This window comes from Triturus cristatus, chromosome 11, assembly GCF_964204655.1.
Source record: "Triturus cristatus chromosome 11, aTriCri1.1, whole genome shotgun sequence".
Lineage (NCBI taxonomy): Eukaryota > Metazoa > Chordata > Amphibia > Caudata > Salamandridae > Triturus > Triturus cristatus.
This window is the reverse complement of record NC_140594.1, coordinates 712,024,581-712,046,179: the sequence shown is the minus strand read 5'-3', so window position 1 is coordinate 712,046,179 and position 21,599 is coordinate 712,024,581. Positions and strand designations below refer to the sequence as shown.

At 44.5% G+C, this 21,599-nt stretch overlaps 1 protein-coding gene across 2 annotated transcripts in view; it reads right to left on the bottom strand.

The window, feature by feature from the left end:
- STAG1 (STAG1 cohesin complex component) overlaps window positions 1–21,599 on the bottom strand; it is a 1,292,585-nt gene that overhangs the window by 418,346 nt on the left and 852,640 nt on the right. For both annotated transcript variants that reach the window (XM_085634343.1, XM_085634344.1), the window contains exon 21: window positions 2,620–2,707. In XM_085634343.1, coding sequence (XP_085490469.1) covers window positions 2,620–2,707 — 88 coding nt within the window. The remainder of the gene's footprint in view (window positions 1–2,619; window positions 2,708–21,599) is intronic.

Below are 21,599 nucleotides of genomic sequence, written 5' to 3'. Positions count from 1 at the left end.
GCATTGTAGGGTCGTGTACCCTAGTGCTGCATTGTAGGGTCGTGTAGCCTAGTGCTGCATTGTAGGGTCGTGTAGCCTAGTGCTGCATTGTAGGGTCGTGTAGCCTAGTGCTGCATTGTAGGGATGTGTAGCCTAGTGCTGCATTGTAGGGTCGTCTACCCTAGTGCTGCATTGTAGTGACGTCTACCCTAGTGCTGCATTGTAGTGACGTTTACCCTAGTGCTGCATTGTAGGGAAGTCTACCCTTGTGCTGCATTGTAGGGTTGTCTACTCTAGTGCTGCGTTGCAGGGTCGTGTAACATAGTACAGTATGTGTGTGCTTTGCCTGAGACCTTTTGTTCTGTCAGGTGCAAAATGGGACTAGGGTCGTGTGCCCAGGTGATGCCTATGGGGTACCTTAATTTTCCAGTTATGGGCAGAAGAGGGTGAGTGAGGGTGTTACACCATTGTGGTGTCCTTAATTCTCTTAGCCCTGCATAGTACCACATTGGTGTAATTGTAATGCATGTAATGGCGTAGGACTATTTTGTTTTTCATTCCATCTTTGGTCCTTTCAAATTGCAATTTGTTTGTTTTAACCTGTATGTCCTTCTCTTATGCTTATGATATTGAATGATGCAAATTTCCATCTTGCATTGTTTTTATTGCAAATTGTTTCCCCTAAGGGAAGGAGATGAGTTGTGACTCAAATTATTATGCATCCCTTCCCTCAGTTACTTGTTCCCTACTGCTCAGCCAGTATCAATGTGATGTTGTGGACTGCTGGAGTGTTTGGTGATTTAATCGAATGCTGGAGTGCCTGGTCTGGTTGTGAGAGTGTCAGTTGGAGTGTGTGGGCTGAGCAGCAAGGAGGCTGTTCATGGTAGGGCTATCTTCTATGCACTTAACTACTTACCCGAAACTTACCATCTAGATAACCTGTAACTAAGTCTTAACAAACCTGATTCTACGATCTACCTTACGACTCCATGGACTTCCTTCCCGTGCAAGTTACAGAGACGTTATAGTTTGGATTTAGCATTTAAAAACATACCTTACAAATTCACTGAAAAAAACAAAGGTTACAGGGATGTTCTAGTTTGGAAAAGGAATTTTAAAAAAGTTGAAATTCAGTGAAAAAAACAAAGGATACAGAGACGTTATAGTTAGGCTCAGGTTTCACTCGTACAATACAAGTGAAATTCAGCAGTTCTAGTTACCTCAGCTAACTAGAACTCGTCCCCAAAAATGCACTGCTTAGAACCTCAAACATTACATCACTCATGACATGGTCAGTGACATCACTGATGAAATCCACAGAATCACTGAAACCCACTCACACCCGCATAGAACCTTTCACACACCCACTCCCACTCAACCATTTACAAACCCACTCACAGACCCATACCAGTACTTACACATCCACTCATTAATTCATAGATCTACACACACATCCACTCACTCACTCATACAGCCACTCGGCACTAATACAGCCACTGACTGACCTATCCACTCACCAACCCATACAGCCACTCGCACACTGAGTCAGTCACCCATACAGTCAATCACAGCCACTTACTCACCCATAAGGATACACATACACACACTCATACAGATACTAATATGTACTCACTCACCTATAGTCACTGACACAAGCCCACTCACCCATACAGCCACTCTCACATTCACTCACTCACCCATAGTCACTCATATGCCCTATCACGCACCTATACTGCAATTCACATACCCAGTTATTTACCCATATACCAATGACACATCCCACAGCCATACACACACACCCACAGAGCCATACAGCCCCCCCCCACACACACACACTAACCCATAGTCACTGACTCACCCACTCACTCATATCGGCAATTACACACCCTTCCCCACCCACACAGATAAACCAATCACTCACCATTACAGCCACTCACACACTCAAAGCCACTTAGACACCAACTGCCAGACTGATACAGACATTCACACAACCAGTCAGTCACCCATAAATTCACTGAGACACCTAATCACTCACTTATACAGTCAGTCACATACCCACTGAATCGTCCATACAGGCACTCATACACCCACTGATTCACCAATATACCTTGGTATATATATTTAACACTCAAACTTTTTAAAAACACTCAGTCACTGGATGATGTCAATTATGTCATTTGAGATGTCATCAGTGATGTCACTGACCATGTCATGAGTGATGTAATATGTGAGGTTATAAGCAGTGAATTGCTGAGGCAGAGTTATAGTTAGCTCAGATAATTATAACTGAGTTTCTATGGTTTGAAATGTAAGCCTAACTAATGTCTCTATAACCTTTGTTTTTTTCAGTGAATATATATGTGTGTGTGAATGATACAGCCCACGGTAATACTGCTATTGTAATCATTCACCAAGCACCAATCTATAAAACTCTGTCTCTAATCCAAAGAATGGCATGCAAACCTTTTATGCATAAACCTCAGATCTCTTTTTAACAAATACAATGCAATACATACTACTGTTTTGAAAATAAAAAAATGCCTACATGTTTTAACTCTAAAGGAGAATTTGGGTGTCAATACCCTGAATTTAGACAAGCAACCGATTCCCAGTATAGAGTTTAGTCTCACCATTTCGTACCTGTTCTGGCATTGTTCCATGTTCAATTCCTGTCCTCAGCAACCGATAACAGTTTACAAACAGATCCCATTTTGTCAGATCATGTGCGCTACAATGAAAGTTAAATAAGAGACTAGTTTTCATTTTTTACAACTCAAACAAGAATAAAACAAAATAAATCCTGTAAATGTGATGTGAACCAAAATTGCTCGGAGTAGAAAAAAAGTGCATTTTAAACTAGTGTCAGAAATTTACGTTTGAAAGACTTAATGTGGAAAGTTTAAAGGTAATCAAAAAAAAAAAGAAAAGGAAATGTGCTTTTTAGACTTATGTACTTGTATGGCAATTCCATAAAGTCAGAAAAGAAAGAGAATCATTAAACTTAAAATAAAGAATTAGTTCACCGTTTTAATCCTATTCTGCAACAGTCGTTGGAGCAAGGGACTCATTCAAAAGTTCATGCTCTTGATGAGATTTGTAAAACATTGTTTTGCTAAATTACAAGTGTTTGAAACTGCTCCCAAGTCACATAAGACCTTGCACCTTGTTTCTAAAAGTAACAATGATGAGGGAATCAATAAAATCTAAATGGAAAAATATGACCCTATTCTATCTGTGTACAGAGCATAGTCAAAGGAATGAGGTAAACTATGATCCACATCAGAACAGAGGCTTGAAATTTCGTAACATTCTTCTATCACAATATGAGAACAGTAAATTTAGTTGACAGAACTAAAAAGCTAGAGGAGAAACTGAGGACAGCTTGGTGGAAGAGGATGGTTTTATTTGAATCAGATTGTATGGGAAATTGTTGCGCTGTAGTGGAGCCGTAGGCGGTCAAAGGTGATTTTGCTCAGGGTCAGACATGGAGGTCACTTCAGGCACAGGAGACTATGAGGAGGGGCTGGCAGCAGGTCTTGGAGCCTGAACAGAAGCCTGCATCAGTGTATTTGAACCCCCACAGTGGGTTCCAGGGGCTCAGATGGTACAGGGGGGAAATAAGCTGGTTCTAAGCCAACTGAATACACCTGCAGATGCTGAAGGCCCGAAGTCATTCTAGAGGGTACCAGAAAAGTGCCAAAAATTCACAGCATGGCCTCCCTACAGGAATCCATTTGCTGCAGCGTCTGCCATGGCCTGGGGATTTCGAGGCACATCAGGATCAACTACTGGATGGCTCTATTACTTTTGCTTGGATATTTCAAAGTAGGAGTCCACAAATCAGAGGACTACTTACAACACACTAAATATTCACAGAAAAAAACAAAGCTTAAAGGGACGTTACAGTTACGTGAAAATGTGAGTTAAAACATATCATTCTAAATTAACAAAGCCACTGAAATAAACCAGTTATAGTTATCTCAAGTAACTATAACTCGTACCCTAAAGTGACTATAACTCAAGCCCTCAACAAGGACGGTCTTGTCATCAATTATGTCATTTCGGATGCTACAGTCATGCCATCAATGGTGTCATATAGCATGTAATGTGAGATGTAATAATGAAGGTAATTACCAGTGCAGGACTATAGCATCAATAACATTTGGCTGCTTTTTTGTGTGAATTTCAAGTTTTTTTTAATGTAAAGCAATATCTTATCACTGTAGAAGGCCTGCTCAGTATATAGTGACCACCTATAGTGAGAGACTGTGCACTCAGAACATGCAACCCTTAGTGATAGTGTTTAGGTCTCTGATAACCAAAGCACTCAAGAGATAGATGTGGAGAGCGACTAAGGCTTATCCAGGAGCGTGTAAAGCGGGTGCATTTAACACTCTGTCAGTAAGCTTCACACAAAAAAGACCCACACAAGTGTTTACAAAAATACTCTAGTATTTATTAACACAACACTAAGAACTAACTTGGTACATCTCCTGCTCTGAAATATAAAATACACACAAGAAATATTTCAAAAACAGTTAAGTAGCATAGAAAAACAAATGGGGACCTATGGAGGAGCCAAACCATATACTAAGAAAGTGATACGTGAGGCGTAAGTACCAAAACGAGACTCATACCCAAGGATGGGGAAGCACGGAACCACCAAAGTTAAGTAGCTAGGGACCCCCAGGTGAAGAGTGATTATAACAGGTAACACGTCCATTGGATAACACAAGGAAAGTCTTGTTTGGTAATTTCTTGTTTCATGACCCTTCCCGAAGGACCCAGAGGGAACCAATTGGAACAAGGGATGTTGTAGAGCCACCCCACTCGTGGATACCCGGGAATCAGGATACCTACACCAGGGAGCCTGGCTGCATAGGTTCGAAGTGGTGTCGGAACAACCTGCTGGAACCAATGGAGGATCTTGGCAGTCCGGCAGCTGCAGAGACTCGTGAACCAGGACGGTGGAGCTTAAACGTGGGTTGTGGACGAGAGGTCCCTGAAAGTAGAGGGGTCAGAGTCCAAACCACCCACAGGTGTCCACGAAGTGCAGGAGCACAATACCACCCCTTGTCAGAGGTACTGGATGTAGCACAAAAGTCTTAATGAAGCAGCTGTGGAGCCCAGACGATGATTCAGGAGCACAGGTGCCGTACATGAGCTGTCCCACAACAGTTGAAGAATGCAGGAGGGTCGATGGCCAGCAGAACCACCAACAAGCCTTGGCAAATGCAACAGTTGGGTCGAAGAAAAAGGCGCTTGGTTACAGACCAGCAAGGTCGGTGGGAACAACCCAGCAATGGTAAGTCAGGGCCGGCCCTCAGCACGCAGGAGAGCCAGCAGGAATCGAAGCCCTCTCGAGGACCCTCTGGCAGCACGCACAGGGAGTCTCAGGGAAGCCTCAGCAGCAGAGAAGATGGAGCCCCACGGGGCAGATGATGCAGGCAGGACATCATTCTTGGAGCTGTGCGATGCGCGAGGCTGGGGCTTCTTGGAGCTCGAAGATCTTCGGTGAGGAGTGTCAACAAGCCTTGGTAACAGCAACCAGACACGGTGCACAGGGATGCAGTTCAAGTCGGCTGGAGAGGGAGTGCAGTCTTACAAGTTGCTGGGAAGACTGGTAAGGCCTCTGGAGAGCCAACAAACCACCACCTGTGTAAAAGAGCCAGCCGGTGTCCATGGGACAGCAGGATCAGCAAACCGGTCATTGATGTTGAGGTGCCTGCCGATGCACGTGTCGTGTAGTTCCTACAGGACCTATACAGGATCTGTGCGTTTGGATAAAAAACTGCGGGACTGGTGGCAGACTGATTCCGTGCACCCTCACCGGATACATTAGCCTGTCTGTATCAGCTAGCTCACAGTGCCACTATAATCTCCTCTTACTAAGGAGAGAATAGTTTCTGGCAACCTCAGAACATGACAACCCTGATCTCTCAGGATCGTGGAACAATATACTACGTTTCGCTAAGTCACGCTTGCTCACTTAGTTTGTCTCAGAGAGATACACCGAATAAACAGGCTGGGCATTTTCAATAAGGATTTATTGAACAGTTATTCTAGTGTAGAATAGATGAGCTGCAACAACCATTAGACAGTAGCAGAGGTATATGATTAGAAGTACTACGAAAGTAAAGGGATGGTAAAGTTCTACCATTTTGCAGTAATCATGAATACATACAAGTATACAAAATACATGATAACAAGTGCGTACTCCTAAGATGCCTCCCCAACTAGATGGACCTAAACATACCTGGCATCTGTGTGGGTGTTATGCCAAGAATCCCTTTAGGATCTAGTCAACCCCATTACCTGAGAATGAGAGAATATGGGACCTCCTCCTGGTCTCGAGTTGGACACCCCACAAGGGATGTTAGACCACTACGAGTGGGAGTGTCTGCATGCAGGAACCGCAGCGTCACTGGCCAGTGTGTCAACCAGGAAGTCTTGGTCTCCTATGTCCTTCTAAGCAAGATGTGATGTATATATATACCCACAGGTCTCCCCAGGGGTCCTACTGCTGTGTTACTGTGTCGGCCTAAAGGATGACGTCTCGCCTGAACTTTTTAAAGAGATATTATACAGAAGATGTTAGTCCTGCTGTGCTTCCATGAAGCCTCATGCATAATGTACGAGATTCGAACTAGGGAAAAACCCGCATTCTTAATGCAGTGCCGTATCTAGGTAAAAGGTCAGTCCCTATGAACCGTTATGTATGTAATGTAGGGAAGAATATAGGTGAAAGGTTGCAATGTTTCCTGCGCCTATATAGGGTACCTATATAGAATGTAACACCCACTCCTCTTCCGAATGGACGACATATGTAATTTATTACTGTACTACTAGCCTAACTAGATATTGGCACGCACAAAGTTTATAAAAACATCTCTTTAGATAAAATGTTTAAAATTTCTAAAAAATGTCTAAAAAACGTAAAGATGTCAAAAACAAATTTTTGCATGCCATGGCTCTAAAGTGCCCGTAGTTATAGTCCAAATCACTATAAGCATTAGAAAGCCATGTATGCCCAATAAATGAAAAGAATGTAAATTTTGTTTTTGAGTTCCAAATTTTAGCTTATTTAAAAAAAAAAAAAAAAGGCACATTTCTTCCAGCACACGACGAGCCAAAATGAGTCAAATGTTTAGGTGTCCTGGCTGGTAGATGCAACATTTTCATGCTTGCTTCCGCAGTAGACGGCCCCTGTAGCACCTCGCATAGTACGTCAATTGAGCACAGATAATGCTCCACACTGTCCCCAGCCGGTGCTGTGGCAGCCTGTGCGGAGTCCAAAGCCTGGGTGTCACTTAAGGAGCCGGTGTCCATACCAACAGGTGCAGTTACTACCTGTGGTGGCTCAAGGAAAGCTGCCATCAACATTAGAATACGCTGAGGACACTGCAGAACATGGGCCGTTAGCAGGGTTCAGTAGAGCATTCACGTCTGGTTGCGCACATGATTAGTGAGTCAAACTAAGGTCTAACACGCATTGTTCTCCGCAAAACAGGCATCGGAGGACAGGTAAGATGCAGTCCATCCAGACTAATCGAAATGAGAAGAACCAAGATGCACTTAGTTCTCTCATGCGAGGCATGCCTAGATATTGTACCATTCGGTCACAGTATTTACGTTCCAGGACTGCTTTTTCCATCTCCTTGGTGACTGGGACGTCCATTGCATAGCAGATAGTTAAATAGGTGGACTATGCCTGTCGAATCAGACATATTAAAGATACAATTGACCATTTCTGCAAAATTGGAAGGGTAGTTTGTATGAATAAGCACCTGTTTCTCTGCCGAAGACCTTGCGATCTGGAGATCAAAAGTCTCTCTAGCCGAGGTTAAGGGCACAGACTTCTGTAAAAGCATGGCATTCATTCTGCTTAGAGTATCAAACTGTGCTAAAGAAACATTCAGTGAAGGCCATAACGGCGCCTCCCTGTGTGTGTTGGTGGAAACAATACTTGCATAAAAGTAACCCTGGAGCTCACGGTTACTAGATATGCGATGCCCGGGACCATTCTGCAGCAGCCTTGACTGTTCAGTATCAAGTAGCTCCCATTTGAAAGTAGCCTAAATGCTGGAGTAATCACTGCAGCTGGGGTACCTCATAAATGACCGGACAAGTTCGCTACAGAACCATTGCAAGCCCCGTGCAGCATTATATCCTAGTATAAAGTGATCCACTTGAAGCGTTCTCACAGTTTGTACCGCTTAGAAACACTTCTCGATCCCCACTCCGGCATCGAAATCTGTAAGGTACTTCCCAAGATTCCTTACCCATTTTTTCATACCTGCCTGCCTGCTTTTGTTCAAGTCAATACTGAAACTGAAAAGTAGTGACCGGTAGAGTTATGTGGCCATGGATTAGCCATTCTGTGGACGGTGATTCTGCCACTTTAAATGGTAATGTATCCAGTTTTTCGATACGCAGCATTGTATATTTTTCTCCCCTTTGTGCCATTTTCTATCTGTTTATCGGTCAGATTGTAGCCAGAAAACAGACGTGCTGTTGATAAAACGCCAAGGCACATACCTGCATGCAAAGATTGCAGCATCCATCTTAACAAAATATTATAACGTAATTTAGATTGCCAGTGCTGTAAAATGGCCAAATCCTGTTCCAGTATGTCTATATAGCAGAAGATTCAATTCAGTCTAAGGAATATATCCTGGAGGTTAATGTAGTTTACCCATTGTCTACCACTGCTAGAGATTTCTCCAGATTTATACGGTCTATCTCACGTAATCTCTCTGCGGCCTCTTGTTGGGATATTTTCCATATTTCATTATAGGCAGCATAAATGAAACATTTCTGGCATAGCTACCTGGGACCTAGTAGAAAATCCCTATGATCCACATCCTGTGACAGTAAGGATAAGTGTTGTTTCACCTGTGTGTGTGTTGAGGTTTTTAGCCAATTAAGGCACAACTTCCCAACACTGTAGGATGTCACTACCCCTGGACATTCTCTCTGTACATAAAGTGGATCTGGCCTATGGATAGCGAACCCTTCGGCTTTACCCATGAATCTCATCCGACAACTATTGGTGTCTGTGGGCCAAATCAACCATTTCTTCCAATCGGGGACTGATCTATTGCATTGTATGTCGTTATCAAATGTAATCCTTTTTTGTGATGTTTCGTTTCCCTCGGTGTGTGATGGAGTTGGCAGCCGAGGTGGGTTTGTTCTTGGTTCTTTGTTCTTGGCTAGTCCAAGGCAAGATGTCTGTTGCACTGTCTTGTTCAAAACTGTTGAGAGATGAGGTATGCTCTAAGCAAAGCTCCCGTTCCCTAACTTGCCATTCTCTAGTACCCAAGACTGATTTGAAGTCTATGGTGTCCTTCCAGAAGTTGAAACCTTGTTCAGACAACTGGGCAATAAAGGAAGCAGGATACATCTGTTTGGTGTTTGTTAACATTTTTCTGTGCTGATGTTGGTGCAACCTTATACTAAAAGGAGGCTGGGTCAGACATATTAAATCCTGAAAAATATGGAAACTTGTAAGTTTTTTTTAACTGCTTTTTGGCGGTGTTGGACAATGTTCCCACTGGAAGTATGTGAACACATTTCTAGGATTAGCAGATTTATGGAAAAAGTGATGACCATAATGTGAAAACTACACATCGTTTCGAAACCTGATGTGCTTTCCAATGTTTCACCATGAAAAAATGCAGCAGATTTTCCTAAATCAGACAACGTTATTTACAGTTTCAAAGTTCCAGTCATCGAAAAATGTACTTGAGGTAATATCACTCAACGATATTTTAAATAAATGAGGAATTTTTAAAAGTTCAGTCGGGCCAAATATATTGACTTAACTATACCATCCAGACTAGGAACTGCTGTAATGTTCACTGATGACAAGTCTCTTTGTTCTCGATGAGATGATTTGTGTGGTTTTAAAATTAAACTCACCTTTTGGGCTGCAGAGCTTTGTTGAAGGTATTTTCCATTAACAAGCATGCTAAAAACGATTACTAAGCCTATCCAGAAAAGAAAGAAAAGTATCCCGGTAATAACCGGAGTTTTACCCAAGGTGGTACCAGGTAAGTCTTTAAGAAATTTCAGAATGTTTTTCACTTGCTGCTTGCGTGTTTGTTGGGCTGGCATCGTTTCAGGTTCACTTGGATCCCCAAAACATTTAACAAAGATTATGAAGTAGCCAGAAGCAGTTTGATAAATTGTTGGTATTGCATCAGGATTTGTGGAAATCGAAGTTTGCTCTTGTCAAGGCATGTTGATGTAGACGTCTGTATTTGGTCAAATTGAAATTTGTCTTTCACTTTGATTCTGAATTTGAACTTCAGGTTCAAGAGGAACGAGTCCCATAGGATTATTGCATAGTCCATCATTCCGTGCGGGGGACTCCTCAAACATGATGAGTCTTTCTGTTTGAACTTCTTGAATTGAAGCGAGAGGAGGGCATTGTGAGAAAGTGTCATCTTTCTTGCATGGTATGCCCCCACTTTTTGCTGAATTGCTGAATGTACTTTGACTGAGTGTGCCCTGGACTCCTGCCAATCAGGTGCCCAGGGCCTATGTTCCATCCCTAAAACAAAACAAACCCAAATTGGCAAACCCTGGCCACATGTCAGCCCCTGGTAAATGGTACCATAGGTACCCAGGGCCTTGTGACCAGGGAAGGCCTCTAAGGGCTGCAGCACTCCCTGTGCCACCCTTAGAGGCCCTGTACCCTTACACACACACACAGCCTTTGCAGGCTGAGTGTTTGGGTGCAAGACAAAAACAAAGTCGACATGACACACATCCCTGTGTGCCATGCCCATCACCTACACTGCCATGGCATACATCAGTCACCCCTCTAGCTGGGTGCCTTATGCCAATGGTGTGGGCACAGGAGCAGGAGCCCTGTGCCCAGGTCCATTCCTGAGCACTGTAAGTGCAGTGCTGCCATTTAAGAGTACATGGTGCTGAGAGCTCGTCAAACACGAGCTCCACAGCGCCATAATGGCAACACTAAAGACTGAGAAGTTTGGTATCAAACTTCTCAGCACATTAAACCCACACGGATGCCAGTGTGGGATTTAATGTACCCAGCACCCCAGAGGGCATCTTAGAGGTGCCCCCTTAAACCTAACCTACAATCCACGTCTGCTCTGAGGCTGCCTAGGCTGCCACCCAGCAGACATGTTGCTGGACCCCTGGGTAGGAGAGCCCCTGCTCTCCTGGGCCTGCAACAATGCACATCCTGGGCGAGGTGCTAAATCTCCTCCCCCAGGATGGGCAGGGGGAAGCTTCAAAGGCATGCCGCCTCTGTGAGTTTCCCCAGGCCACTGCAACCCCCCACTCTAGCGGGAAGCTTTGGCCGGAAACCCCAAATAAGGACAGGGGATGTGCCAGCCTGCCAACCCCACCCCTCAGGTGGGGGAGGCGAGGTGAAGCACATCTCCGGGCTCTCGCCATCTTGAAGATGGGGAGCCCTACCCTATCAGGACTAGGCTATTGCCCCCCTCCCACAGGAGAGAGGCAGGATAGGGGGTGTACCCAACCCAGGACAGGGACCCATTGGTCCCTGCCCTTCACCTACCTGTAACGCCCCTAAATCTAGTATTTAGGGGCACCCTGAACCTTCCTTCCCGAGATTCCAGATTCAAAACTACAAAGAAGAGCAAGAAGAAAGAAGACCTGCCCTGCAGCTGCTAAAAAGAGGAAGACACCAACTGCTTTGGCCCCAGCCCTACCGGCCTGTCGACCCTCGAACCTGCTCCAACCCAGCATCTCTTGTGGCCAGCAACCTCACAAACCTCGGAGGACCTGGCTACCTTTTGGCTCTAAGCCCCTGGGACTCCCATGAGTAGAGGCTCTACTCAAAACCTACCTCTAATCCCTGGCAGCAGCCGGGAACCGCGAACCCAGCACACACTGCACCAGCCAAGCCTGGCCAGTGCTGGAGTGGAAAAAGACCCCGAGGACGACCCCACGGCGACTGTGACCCCGAGTCCGGCACCCAAGGACCTCCCTCGACACTCCTGAAGAAGCCTGCAGCCTCAGAACAAGGTGCCCCCCCCACCGCGATCAACAGAGGGTAAGATTTCCCGACACCAAAAGGCACCCCTGCACGCAGCGCCCCCCTGTGCCCAATCCCGGGGTACCTACCTAACCTCCAACTACCCAACTTACATCTCAAAGTGGTGGTGGCACCTGAAGAGTCCTCGTCCCCGAGCTTGCAGCCTTTTTCTTAAACGGAGATTTCCCATTGAAATCAATTGAGCGCCCGAAGGCTCAAAAGCACTCTGCACCCAGCCGCCCAAGTGGCCCTGGCAGTGAAAACTCTACACCTACCTACTTCCCCACTTGTCCTAAGTGACCAGGAGCCCAGCTCCCACACCCGCGTGGCTTGCCAGTCAGCAGCCACCAACCAAGGCCCTCCTATCCCTCATAGGATAACATTGAGCCTAACTCTCTCTGCACCCGGCCGCCCTACAGTCGCTGAGGGTGAACCAACTGTACCTACCTGACCCTGGGGGACCCCTGAGTCTATGCCCAGAACCTCAACTCTGCCAGTCGAGTACTTACCCCTAAACCGCTAACTCTATTTTCCTCATAGAGTAACATTGACTGGCTTTTTCCTGAAATTTCTTCTAAGTGTGGACTTTTCAAATCTTAAAATATTCACCAAAAATCTGCCGAGTAACGAAAACGAAATTACTCACCTGCTCTTAGGTGAGCTCCCAGTGCTGGATCTTGGTGCCCAGCACTGACTCTGAAAAATACTTACAACTGTACTTACCCTTAACCCAATTTTCTTCCATAGGAAACCATTGATGTTTTTCTGTGAAATTTCTTCGAAGTGTCGATTTCTGCAATCTTTAAATATTCTTCAAAAATCGTATAATATCTGAAAACGTAATTACTTACCTGTTTTGGATAAAGGTCCCAGTACTGAGTCTAGGCACCCAGTACTGGATTACAAAAGTAACGAGAACATACTGTACCTGCAACTTGAATTTTCTTCCATAGGGAATCATTGACTGTTTTCTTTGAAATATTTTCAAAGTGTCAACTTTTAAAATAGCTAAATATTGTTTAAAAATCATTACAGTAATTAAGTCTACTTTCATCACTTGATTCGGAGTACTGACCCAGGACTGAATCTAGGATCCAGTCCTGGAATTCCAAAAGTAATCTAAAAAGTAATCTGTTGCAAATAACTTGAATTTACCATTGAGCTCAATGCATTGTTGTGTTTAAAATAGAGTTGCCTACTGCAACCACTTGTAACTGTTTATAAAAGTCAATTGCATATTGCAAAAGTATTTATATGAAACATCTCATTCTGAGAAAGTATATTTTAAATCCAAGTGTTGGTTCTAAAGTAAAACAAGCATATATTTTTTTTATATATAAACCATTGGCCTAGAGTTCAGTTATTGAGTGTGTGAGACCATTTGCTGACTGAGTGTGTACAACAAATGCTTTACACTGTCCTCTGATACTGCCTTACTGCTCGACCAAGCTACCACTTTAGAGAGTAAGGTTATATCTAACTTTAACCTCTGTCAAACCCTGGGGGACTGTGGACTCTGTACACCCTGTACCTATTAAGGAACAGTATATACAGAGCCACTTTCTCACAGGCATCTGCTACTTTGGAGTCCACGTGGCCTACTACTCAGTATCGGCCACATTGTGTGGTTTGATTAGGTCGATTGAGACAAATCTTTTCTCTTTTTTTCCAGCAAGAGGCGGTAGAAGTACAGTTCTTGTTCCTTCAACTGCTAAGACCTGTACAGGCTTTCTGTAGGATGGCCCAAATTCTTTCTTGTCCGTTATTTTCTCTCTGCCAGATCCCAGACTTTTGTGATCCAGACAGGTCTTGCCGTGACTGATTTGACTTCCCCAGTGGCGGTCTGCTTCAAGTGGACATTACTTTGCTGTGTCCTGGATTCATTTAGATCCTATAAAACAGCCAAGCAATCATGGATGTCCAAAGGTTTTTCATCCACCACTGCGCCTTCACAATCAAGATCAGGTACCCACATTCTTGTCCCAAACAGGACCTCATAAGGACCTCATATGGAGTGACCCCCCTTAGAGAACTTCTTGGTATGTTGTTCAAAGATCGCTGCACTCCATACACATGTTTTACCCAGCTCTCACCCGTGCCTCATAGTCTAGCTGTTAAAGACTGCTTTAAGTCCTGTTTTTTCCTCTCCACGATTGAATTTTCCTTGGGATGGTACAGAGAGGAGTATCGCAATGCTACACCCAATCCTCGCATGGCCCCCTTGTAAGCCAGAGAGCGAAACGCAGGGCCCTGGTCAGAATGTAATGTGCCAATTGCGTATGTCCCTATGAAGACTCGCAAATCTTTTATAACAGTTCAAGTGTCAGTCGAGCATTGGGGCCACACCCATAGGAATCTTGAGCAGGAATCCACATCAACCATGATATACCTATAAGCCCCATCTCTTTGTAAGGGGACGCAGTGTTCCAAGTAAACACACGCTAGTGGTTGTCTGATATTAATAAAGGTGTCTGTGCTGGACGTGTTACAGTGGAACCTTTAATTTCTGGCAGATGTCGCATTTCAAGATATGGTCTTTAGTCTGCTTTGTTAACCCAGGCCACCAATCGAGTTGATTCAATGAAGAAACAGTGGCCGTAACTCCAGCATGTGCAGAACCTACCCCTTCGTGCGCTGCTCGAATTAAACTTAACCTACGATCCATGTTCGGAATTACGCTACCCCCCCACTCCAGGAATCTGAGCAAATGGAATGTTATTGGCATCTAAACTTGTGGGAGTACTTAAGTGGAAACCTTTTTGGTACTGCTTTGCTGTTTTTGCATGAAGAAATGACAACCACCATAATCTCACCGTCTATTCTCGTTTTAGAACGAGTGATTGCGGCTACGGGAGCCTTGAGTACAGCCCTCTTTGCGGCTTCATCAGCCAATGAATTCCCTTCAACGTGAACGCCATCACGCTGATGACTCAGTGTATGTATCACGTGAGCCCTCGGTAGTTCGGTTTCAACTCCACTACCTGTTCCCATAGCATTTTATTCTTAATTGTGCCACCTTTAGCATCTTTGAACCAGTTTTGAATTCAGTGTTGCAAATATTCATTATATGACAGCACACAGTAAAAGGAATCGCACACAATTAGTATGGGGAACTCTTGATCCGCATTTACCAATGCCAGTATCAATGTTATGTTAATTCAATTTATAACGCGCACAGATACTCAGAGTGTCACGGCACGAACTAAGAAGAGGGGCCCTAGGCTAAGACATTATCCAAAAAGATGCGTTTTTAGCTTTTTTTTAAAAATCGCAGGATCATGAGTGCAACGAAGCGCCAAAGGAAGAGCATTCCAGGCCAAAGCAGCGTTGCGCACAAAAGAGCTCCCACCCAGCCTCTGACGTGTAAATCTAGGTGTCAACATCAGAAATTGGGAGGAGGACCGCAGCCGTCTCAAGGGGACATAAAAGGCAAGCCTCTTCTGAAGATATGAAGGGCCTAGGCCATGCAGGACCCTATGGGCAATGGCCAGAGTTTTAAATCTAATACGCGCCTCCACCGGGAGCCAGTGTAAAGAGCGCAAATGAGCCCGCACACTACATCTGCGAGATATACCCAACAAGAGTCTGACGGACGAATTTTGGATGACCTGTATTTTATTCAGGAGAAAGCCCGGAATGCCCACATACAGAGCATTGTCATACTCTAGGCGAGAGAATCAGGGCCCGCACAACCGTTTCTTTGGACGAACTTGGAAGGAAAGGTAAAAATTTCCTCAAAGCTTTCAAAATGCCAAAGCAAGAGCCGACCAGCTTTTTAACCTTGGTAGAGAAAGACAGGTTCTCATTAAACCAAACCTCTAGACTTTTTACAGCCGAGTCCTTTGTTCTAGGCAAGGGAAAACCAGGGGGCCAGAGTTTCTCTCGAAAGTTGTCAGGAAAGACGCCATACAAGAGAACCCCCGATTTCTCTTCATTACATTTGAGCTGTGCCCGGACCAGCCAGCTGAAAACTGTATTCTACATCTGTTATAGTGAGAGAATTAGCCCATTGTATCCATCCCGGATGCAAGGTTTTAGTGTTAGGAACGCTCGCTTTTGTTGCAGCCTCTAGGGCTGTAACTTGAGTCATTACTATCATTTGTTTACCCTGAGGCAGTGCTCTCTCTCTCACTACAGAAGTCTGTAATGCTGTCAGAATCTTTTCTGTGGATGCAAAGCGCATCTCAGCATTTTAGTACAAATGTGATTTGTATGCAATTGGCACTGTCTCACTTTAATTATGTCAGCTAGGTGTATCCAGATTGACCCGCAATTATACGGATCACCAGGTTGCGTATGTTTACGTGTGTCTGAAAGTGTTTCGAAGCTATCATGTCAGCTTGTCGGGAACAAAGTATCTGTGTGCTCCGGTGTCCACTGTTTTACTGAAAAATCAGGTTTTATTAAGTTGTAGAAAGGTTTTACTCTTTCTGCCTAATCTAAAATCTAAAATGTACGTTCTTCCAAAATGTAAGAATCCCAGCATTGATTGTAGATTTTTGAATTATTTTGAAGGTTGGAGCAGCATGCATTTTTCCAAAACATTGGCTGCCAGGCTTTTGCCTTTACTTGAAACCTCCTATCCTAAAAACAAGAGACTGAAGTGGAAAATATTTGATTTTTTAAAGTTGAATTTGTAGCCCTCAGATGCAAAACCCCAAAATTATAGTATTCACTCTTTTCAAGTGCTCCTCTAGGTCATCGTCTGTTAGATAAATATCATCCACATAGGACAATGTCTCTTCATCCAAATTTTGAAGTAACTCAAGTTACCCTGGCCGAAAACAACCCTGGGCTATTCTTATACCCTAGCACTGAGAATGCTGTTAGATACCTGCTTTCAGGCGCTGTATTTTGGCAAAAAAGATATCAAGTGTTTTATATTTTTTCTGCACAATGTAATTCATTAATGCGGCACTATGTGCGTTTTGTACTGCAAATGTCTTAGTGCACATGTTTAAATGTCTGTATTCTAAAACTAGACGGTAGGAATTGTCAGGTTTCATGACTGGAAACAAAGGATTATTCATTGATGAGGTGCAATTTTTGATCACCCCTTGGTATTTAAGTTGATCTAAGATTCCTCTGGCCTGTTTTTTAGCTTCTTGCTTTATTGGATACTGCCACTGTGCAGTTGGAGTATATTTTAAAGGAATTATGGGTGGGTTGAATCCTCATCCCATCCAACATGGTTCTTGTATAATGCCAAAGCCTGGGCTAACACCCACTCCTGCGCATATGTGTGTTGTAAGTGCCTGGAAATATGGTCTGAGAATGCCGGTAGAATCACCGTTTTTCCTTTAGGGTAATCCATGACTAATGCTGGCAGCCAATCTCGTTCAGCTAACAAAATGTCAAACATTAAGTTCTCCCAAAAGAGACCCCTCACCGTTCTACATTTGTCCCCCTCCATCTGGAGTGTTATTTCATATACTTTATGTGGGACACTTACCCTAGTATCGAGTGTTTCTACCGTGATATAATCATTCAAGTCCTCTATCACTAGAAATTCAGTCAGGTTCTGGCGAGCTATTGTTATTTCTGCCGCACTGTCTAGCATCGTCAGCGTCCACTCTCCATTCAGTAGTCGAGTCCTCAGAATTCTGGGCATGTCTGATCTTTAGACCTGCAACCTTCTTTTTGAACTGTGGCTTTTGCTTTGGTTTCTTTTCTTTTTTAGAAGTGTAATCTTGAGTGTGTTGCTTGTCTCTGAACTTTGTACGTTCTTCTCGTCTGTTTGACCGTCCTTCCCTCTCTGAGTTTTTCGATGAACCCTGAAAGGAACGAGAGGAGCGTGTACCAGTATCCGGATACCCGTCGGGTTTCCTAATATTATCCCTATTCCTAAGGATATACCTCTTCTCAGAGGGCTCCTGTGGAGGAGATCTACCTCTGGATTGAGATCAGTTTCATTTAAAGTTTTGCTGTTTCTTATTGTCCCACTTCTTCTTAGTTGAAGCAGGTGTCTGCTTGAAAGTGCCCTTTTCAGGACTCCCCATCAGTTGTGGTTTTAAAGCTTTCCTACCCAGACAGTCTCTGCCTAATTCTGCATACGCAGTTTTAATTATTTTTGGTAGTTCCTGTTCTAAAGGACTGAGCTCCCTTAGGCATTGGCGGATAGCCACTGAAGCCGCATCTCCTGTAATATTAGCTAATATTATGGCTCATACCTGGGCATAGTTACCCAGTAACTTTATTCCTAAGTTCAGAGCAAGCTCTGCTCCGTACTCCTCCTGTATTTGCCTTAATACATCTGGTATCACTGCTAATGACGGGATACCATAAGTTCTGGTATATCTGGTAGCAAAGACTGTACCCCAAGTGGTACAATCCTCTACTTATGGAGTTATCCCCATGGGCAAGAAGATTGTTAGCATTCTGTGTTTTTCATACGGGGTAGTATTCGGGAATACTGCCTCTTATTTTCTGAGCTACCCAGAATGGCATTTGTTTACGTTTTGTGGCCATTTTGCCCATCACTGCGTGTCTGACAAGTTGTGTTTTTGATTTGCCAGTTGTCCACATATGGAAGGGCATGTTTTGCTTGCGCAGGTAAGCAGCTACTACTACAGGACATAAAAGACATGCGTAGCGACGATGTCTCCAATGCCCCGATGGCCTTGGCTGTTTTATTGTCTCTTTATTTTCTCTGTGTGAACTTGTGGGCCAAATAAGTGTTCTCGGGCAAAGGGGAGAACCAAGAGATTGTGCTGCACCTCAGGTTTTTACCTGGTACTTTGAGCCATCATGTCCTCTAAATATACTTGAATTTATGCCTCTAGACGCAGTGTCAGAAGCATCAAGGGTGCAGCGAATTGTGTTTGAAATTAGCTTGCGTTCTGAGGCAATCTGGTATTTCCTCTTTTTGCATTCTTCTGGGTGATGCAGTAGGAGCTCCTCCATTGCATCCCAGTGGGGCCCCATCATACCAAGACAGGATTTCAATGGAATTAGCGATCCTCCAGGGGTTGGCTTACTGGGCAGCTACTCTCTTTCCAGTGGCATCTATGTTTTTGCTCTCTTTTTCTTGTGGGGTTGTGTCACCAGATGTTTGAGAGCTAGCCGTTTGTGTGCGGTGGCCGTTGCTAATGAGTAGGGAGGGAGTTGCCCCTTATGTAAATGGGGTCGCTGGGATACGCCTTGTATTGAAGATCTAATAGGGTCATTGAATAGGTCTGTTGTGTGTCACACCATACCTTTTAACATGGGTAGGTATTGTGGTGAGCATTGGCCGGAGGAAAGGGTTTCATATATGAAATCTTCCTCTAGTGACTCAGTATGGAGTTGTACTTTGTGGAAGGCTACAGCTCTACATATTAGTTTGTGATAGGTAGTTGTGTAGTCTAGTGGAGAAGGCTTAGCAGAAAACAGATCTGGGTCTGTGTTGGCAGGTGGTTCAGCAGCATATGAATCCGATGTGTCATCCTGACGTGGGCCAAAAAACGTATCCCTGTAGTCTCCTCCCCCTGTGAAGGAGTGTATGTAACCCTCTGGAGAGTATGGTACAGGTTCTATAGGATGAAGAAGGTGGTGACTGTGTGGTGTGCAGCAGGTGATGGTGGGCTAATGTGTGCTGGGCTTGTGGCCTCATCCACCTTCTTTCAGTGCTTTGGCAGTATTGGTACTTCCAAAGCTTCCTCAAAAGATAACGGTCTCTTGGCAGGTTGTGCATATGGCTGAGGTGGGTTTAGAACTATACAACCAGTGTCCGGGTATATCATATATTATTGGCTTGAGTCTATCTCCTCTTGCAGCCTTTTAAGCATTGGTTCCACAGGAGCAGTATGCTTGCCAAATGTGTGGGATTTCGGCACAGTCGTCGCATTTTTCAATGCCAAGAGTTTCTGATCCGAAGCAGACATTTTCGGCACTGAGGTAGAGCGGTGTTTAAATGTAGAGACTCTTGGCTCCAAAAGTTGACTCAAGTCCAATAGAGGAGTCTATTCAGGAGTGTGTGGCCAATGCTGCTTTTTCAGCGCTGAGCCAGGGCTGTGCGTGTCCGATACAACCAGTCAGTGCCGACCATGGCCCGAAGGCAGTGGTGTGCCAACTAAAGAGTTTGGCCAATCTGGGGTAGATGGTTGACCCTTTGTGGTTAACTGCTATGGTCGGAGTGGCTGCCTGAATTCTCACAGTACTCATGGTTTGACCTGGTGCGAGTGCGTGCAATCCAGCCTGGATCGGGTGCTGTTCTCTTCAGAGAAGGTGCCCTCATCGGCAGCTGAGGCCTGGGGCTCATCTTGAAGATTCTCGGGTCCAACGAGGTAGGGTGTATCATCCATACCTCAGAGGAATATCTCTAGGCGTCGACCTCTACGGTTGCGCAGTGTCTTTTTTGACCAAAGATTTTCAGGCCTTGCAGTTAGGCTCCTCGTGTTCCGGGGAGACACAAGTTACACACCTGGTGGAGTTCAGTGCGTAGAAATTTAGCGTGGCTTTGAGGACGCAAGCAGAAAGAGCCCTCGAAGGGCAAAGGTTCACAGGGGCCACAAATGAGACTAGTCGCTCTGAAGTAGACTGATGAAAGTATGAGGGAGACTGAGGAAAACCGTGAGGGAAACAATACTGACAGTATAATATGGAAACTGAGAACCACCGACTGACTCGAACCGGAGCTGAAGAGCACATGTCCGAACCACACAGTGGAAGAAAACAATCTAACAATGGAGTTGATGACCAGGCGCATTAGCAGCAAGAGGAGGAGTCACAATACCTTTTGACTCGAACTTCATCCATTAAAGCACGAGGGGTGTCAAATGTCAGACGACACACTCCAGACAGTGCTCAAAGTATGAAAAAAGTGGGAAACTGCTTCTGCTCTACTGTTGTGTAATTCCAATTCCATGATACCAAATCAGCCATTTCAAGACATTGTATAGTACCACTACAATGGATGAATGCTTCCCCATAAAGAACAAAATAATCCCTTTTGCAAATTGAAGCTGTGTGATTCAACCAGTTATTTCTGGCCTCAGCCATTTTCCGCTCCACTGGTAGCACATTGTTTCCAAAAAGTGCATTCCCTTAATTAGGAAGGACAGCCATATTGCCCTAAAGTTCTATAAAAAACGTGTCATTAGTGGAAAGAAAAGCAAACAAACAAGGCAGCTAATAATCTAAGACATGATCTTTTTGCCGGACCAACAGGAAAAAAACATACTAATACTGATAATTTTATAGTGGTTAAGCCAAAATACTAGCTTAATCTATACCCCCAAAATGTGATTACCATATATATTTTTTTTCTGGATTCTTCAGCACTGTTAAAATGTGTAATTCATGTAAAATAGTTTAGGCCATAACTGCTTAATATTGGGGCAGCACAGAGTGAAACTGCGACAGATACTGCACTCCTTTATCTTACCGCTAATCTCCAGAAGCGTCTCCGGGAGCAACAACCTGTTACGAGACTTTCTTGTTTTTAATTCACTTTGATTGCACCTGCACTTTCCGCGCTTTCGCTACAGCGCCCAGCGCTCTTGGATCCTCCCTTGCAGCCCTGCCCCTGCATGCGTCCCAGACCGCCGCTGCTGACCGCCCCCTCACCTGGTTCTCGGTGCGGGACGGGCTGGTCTTCCATCTTGGC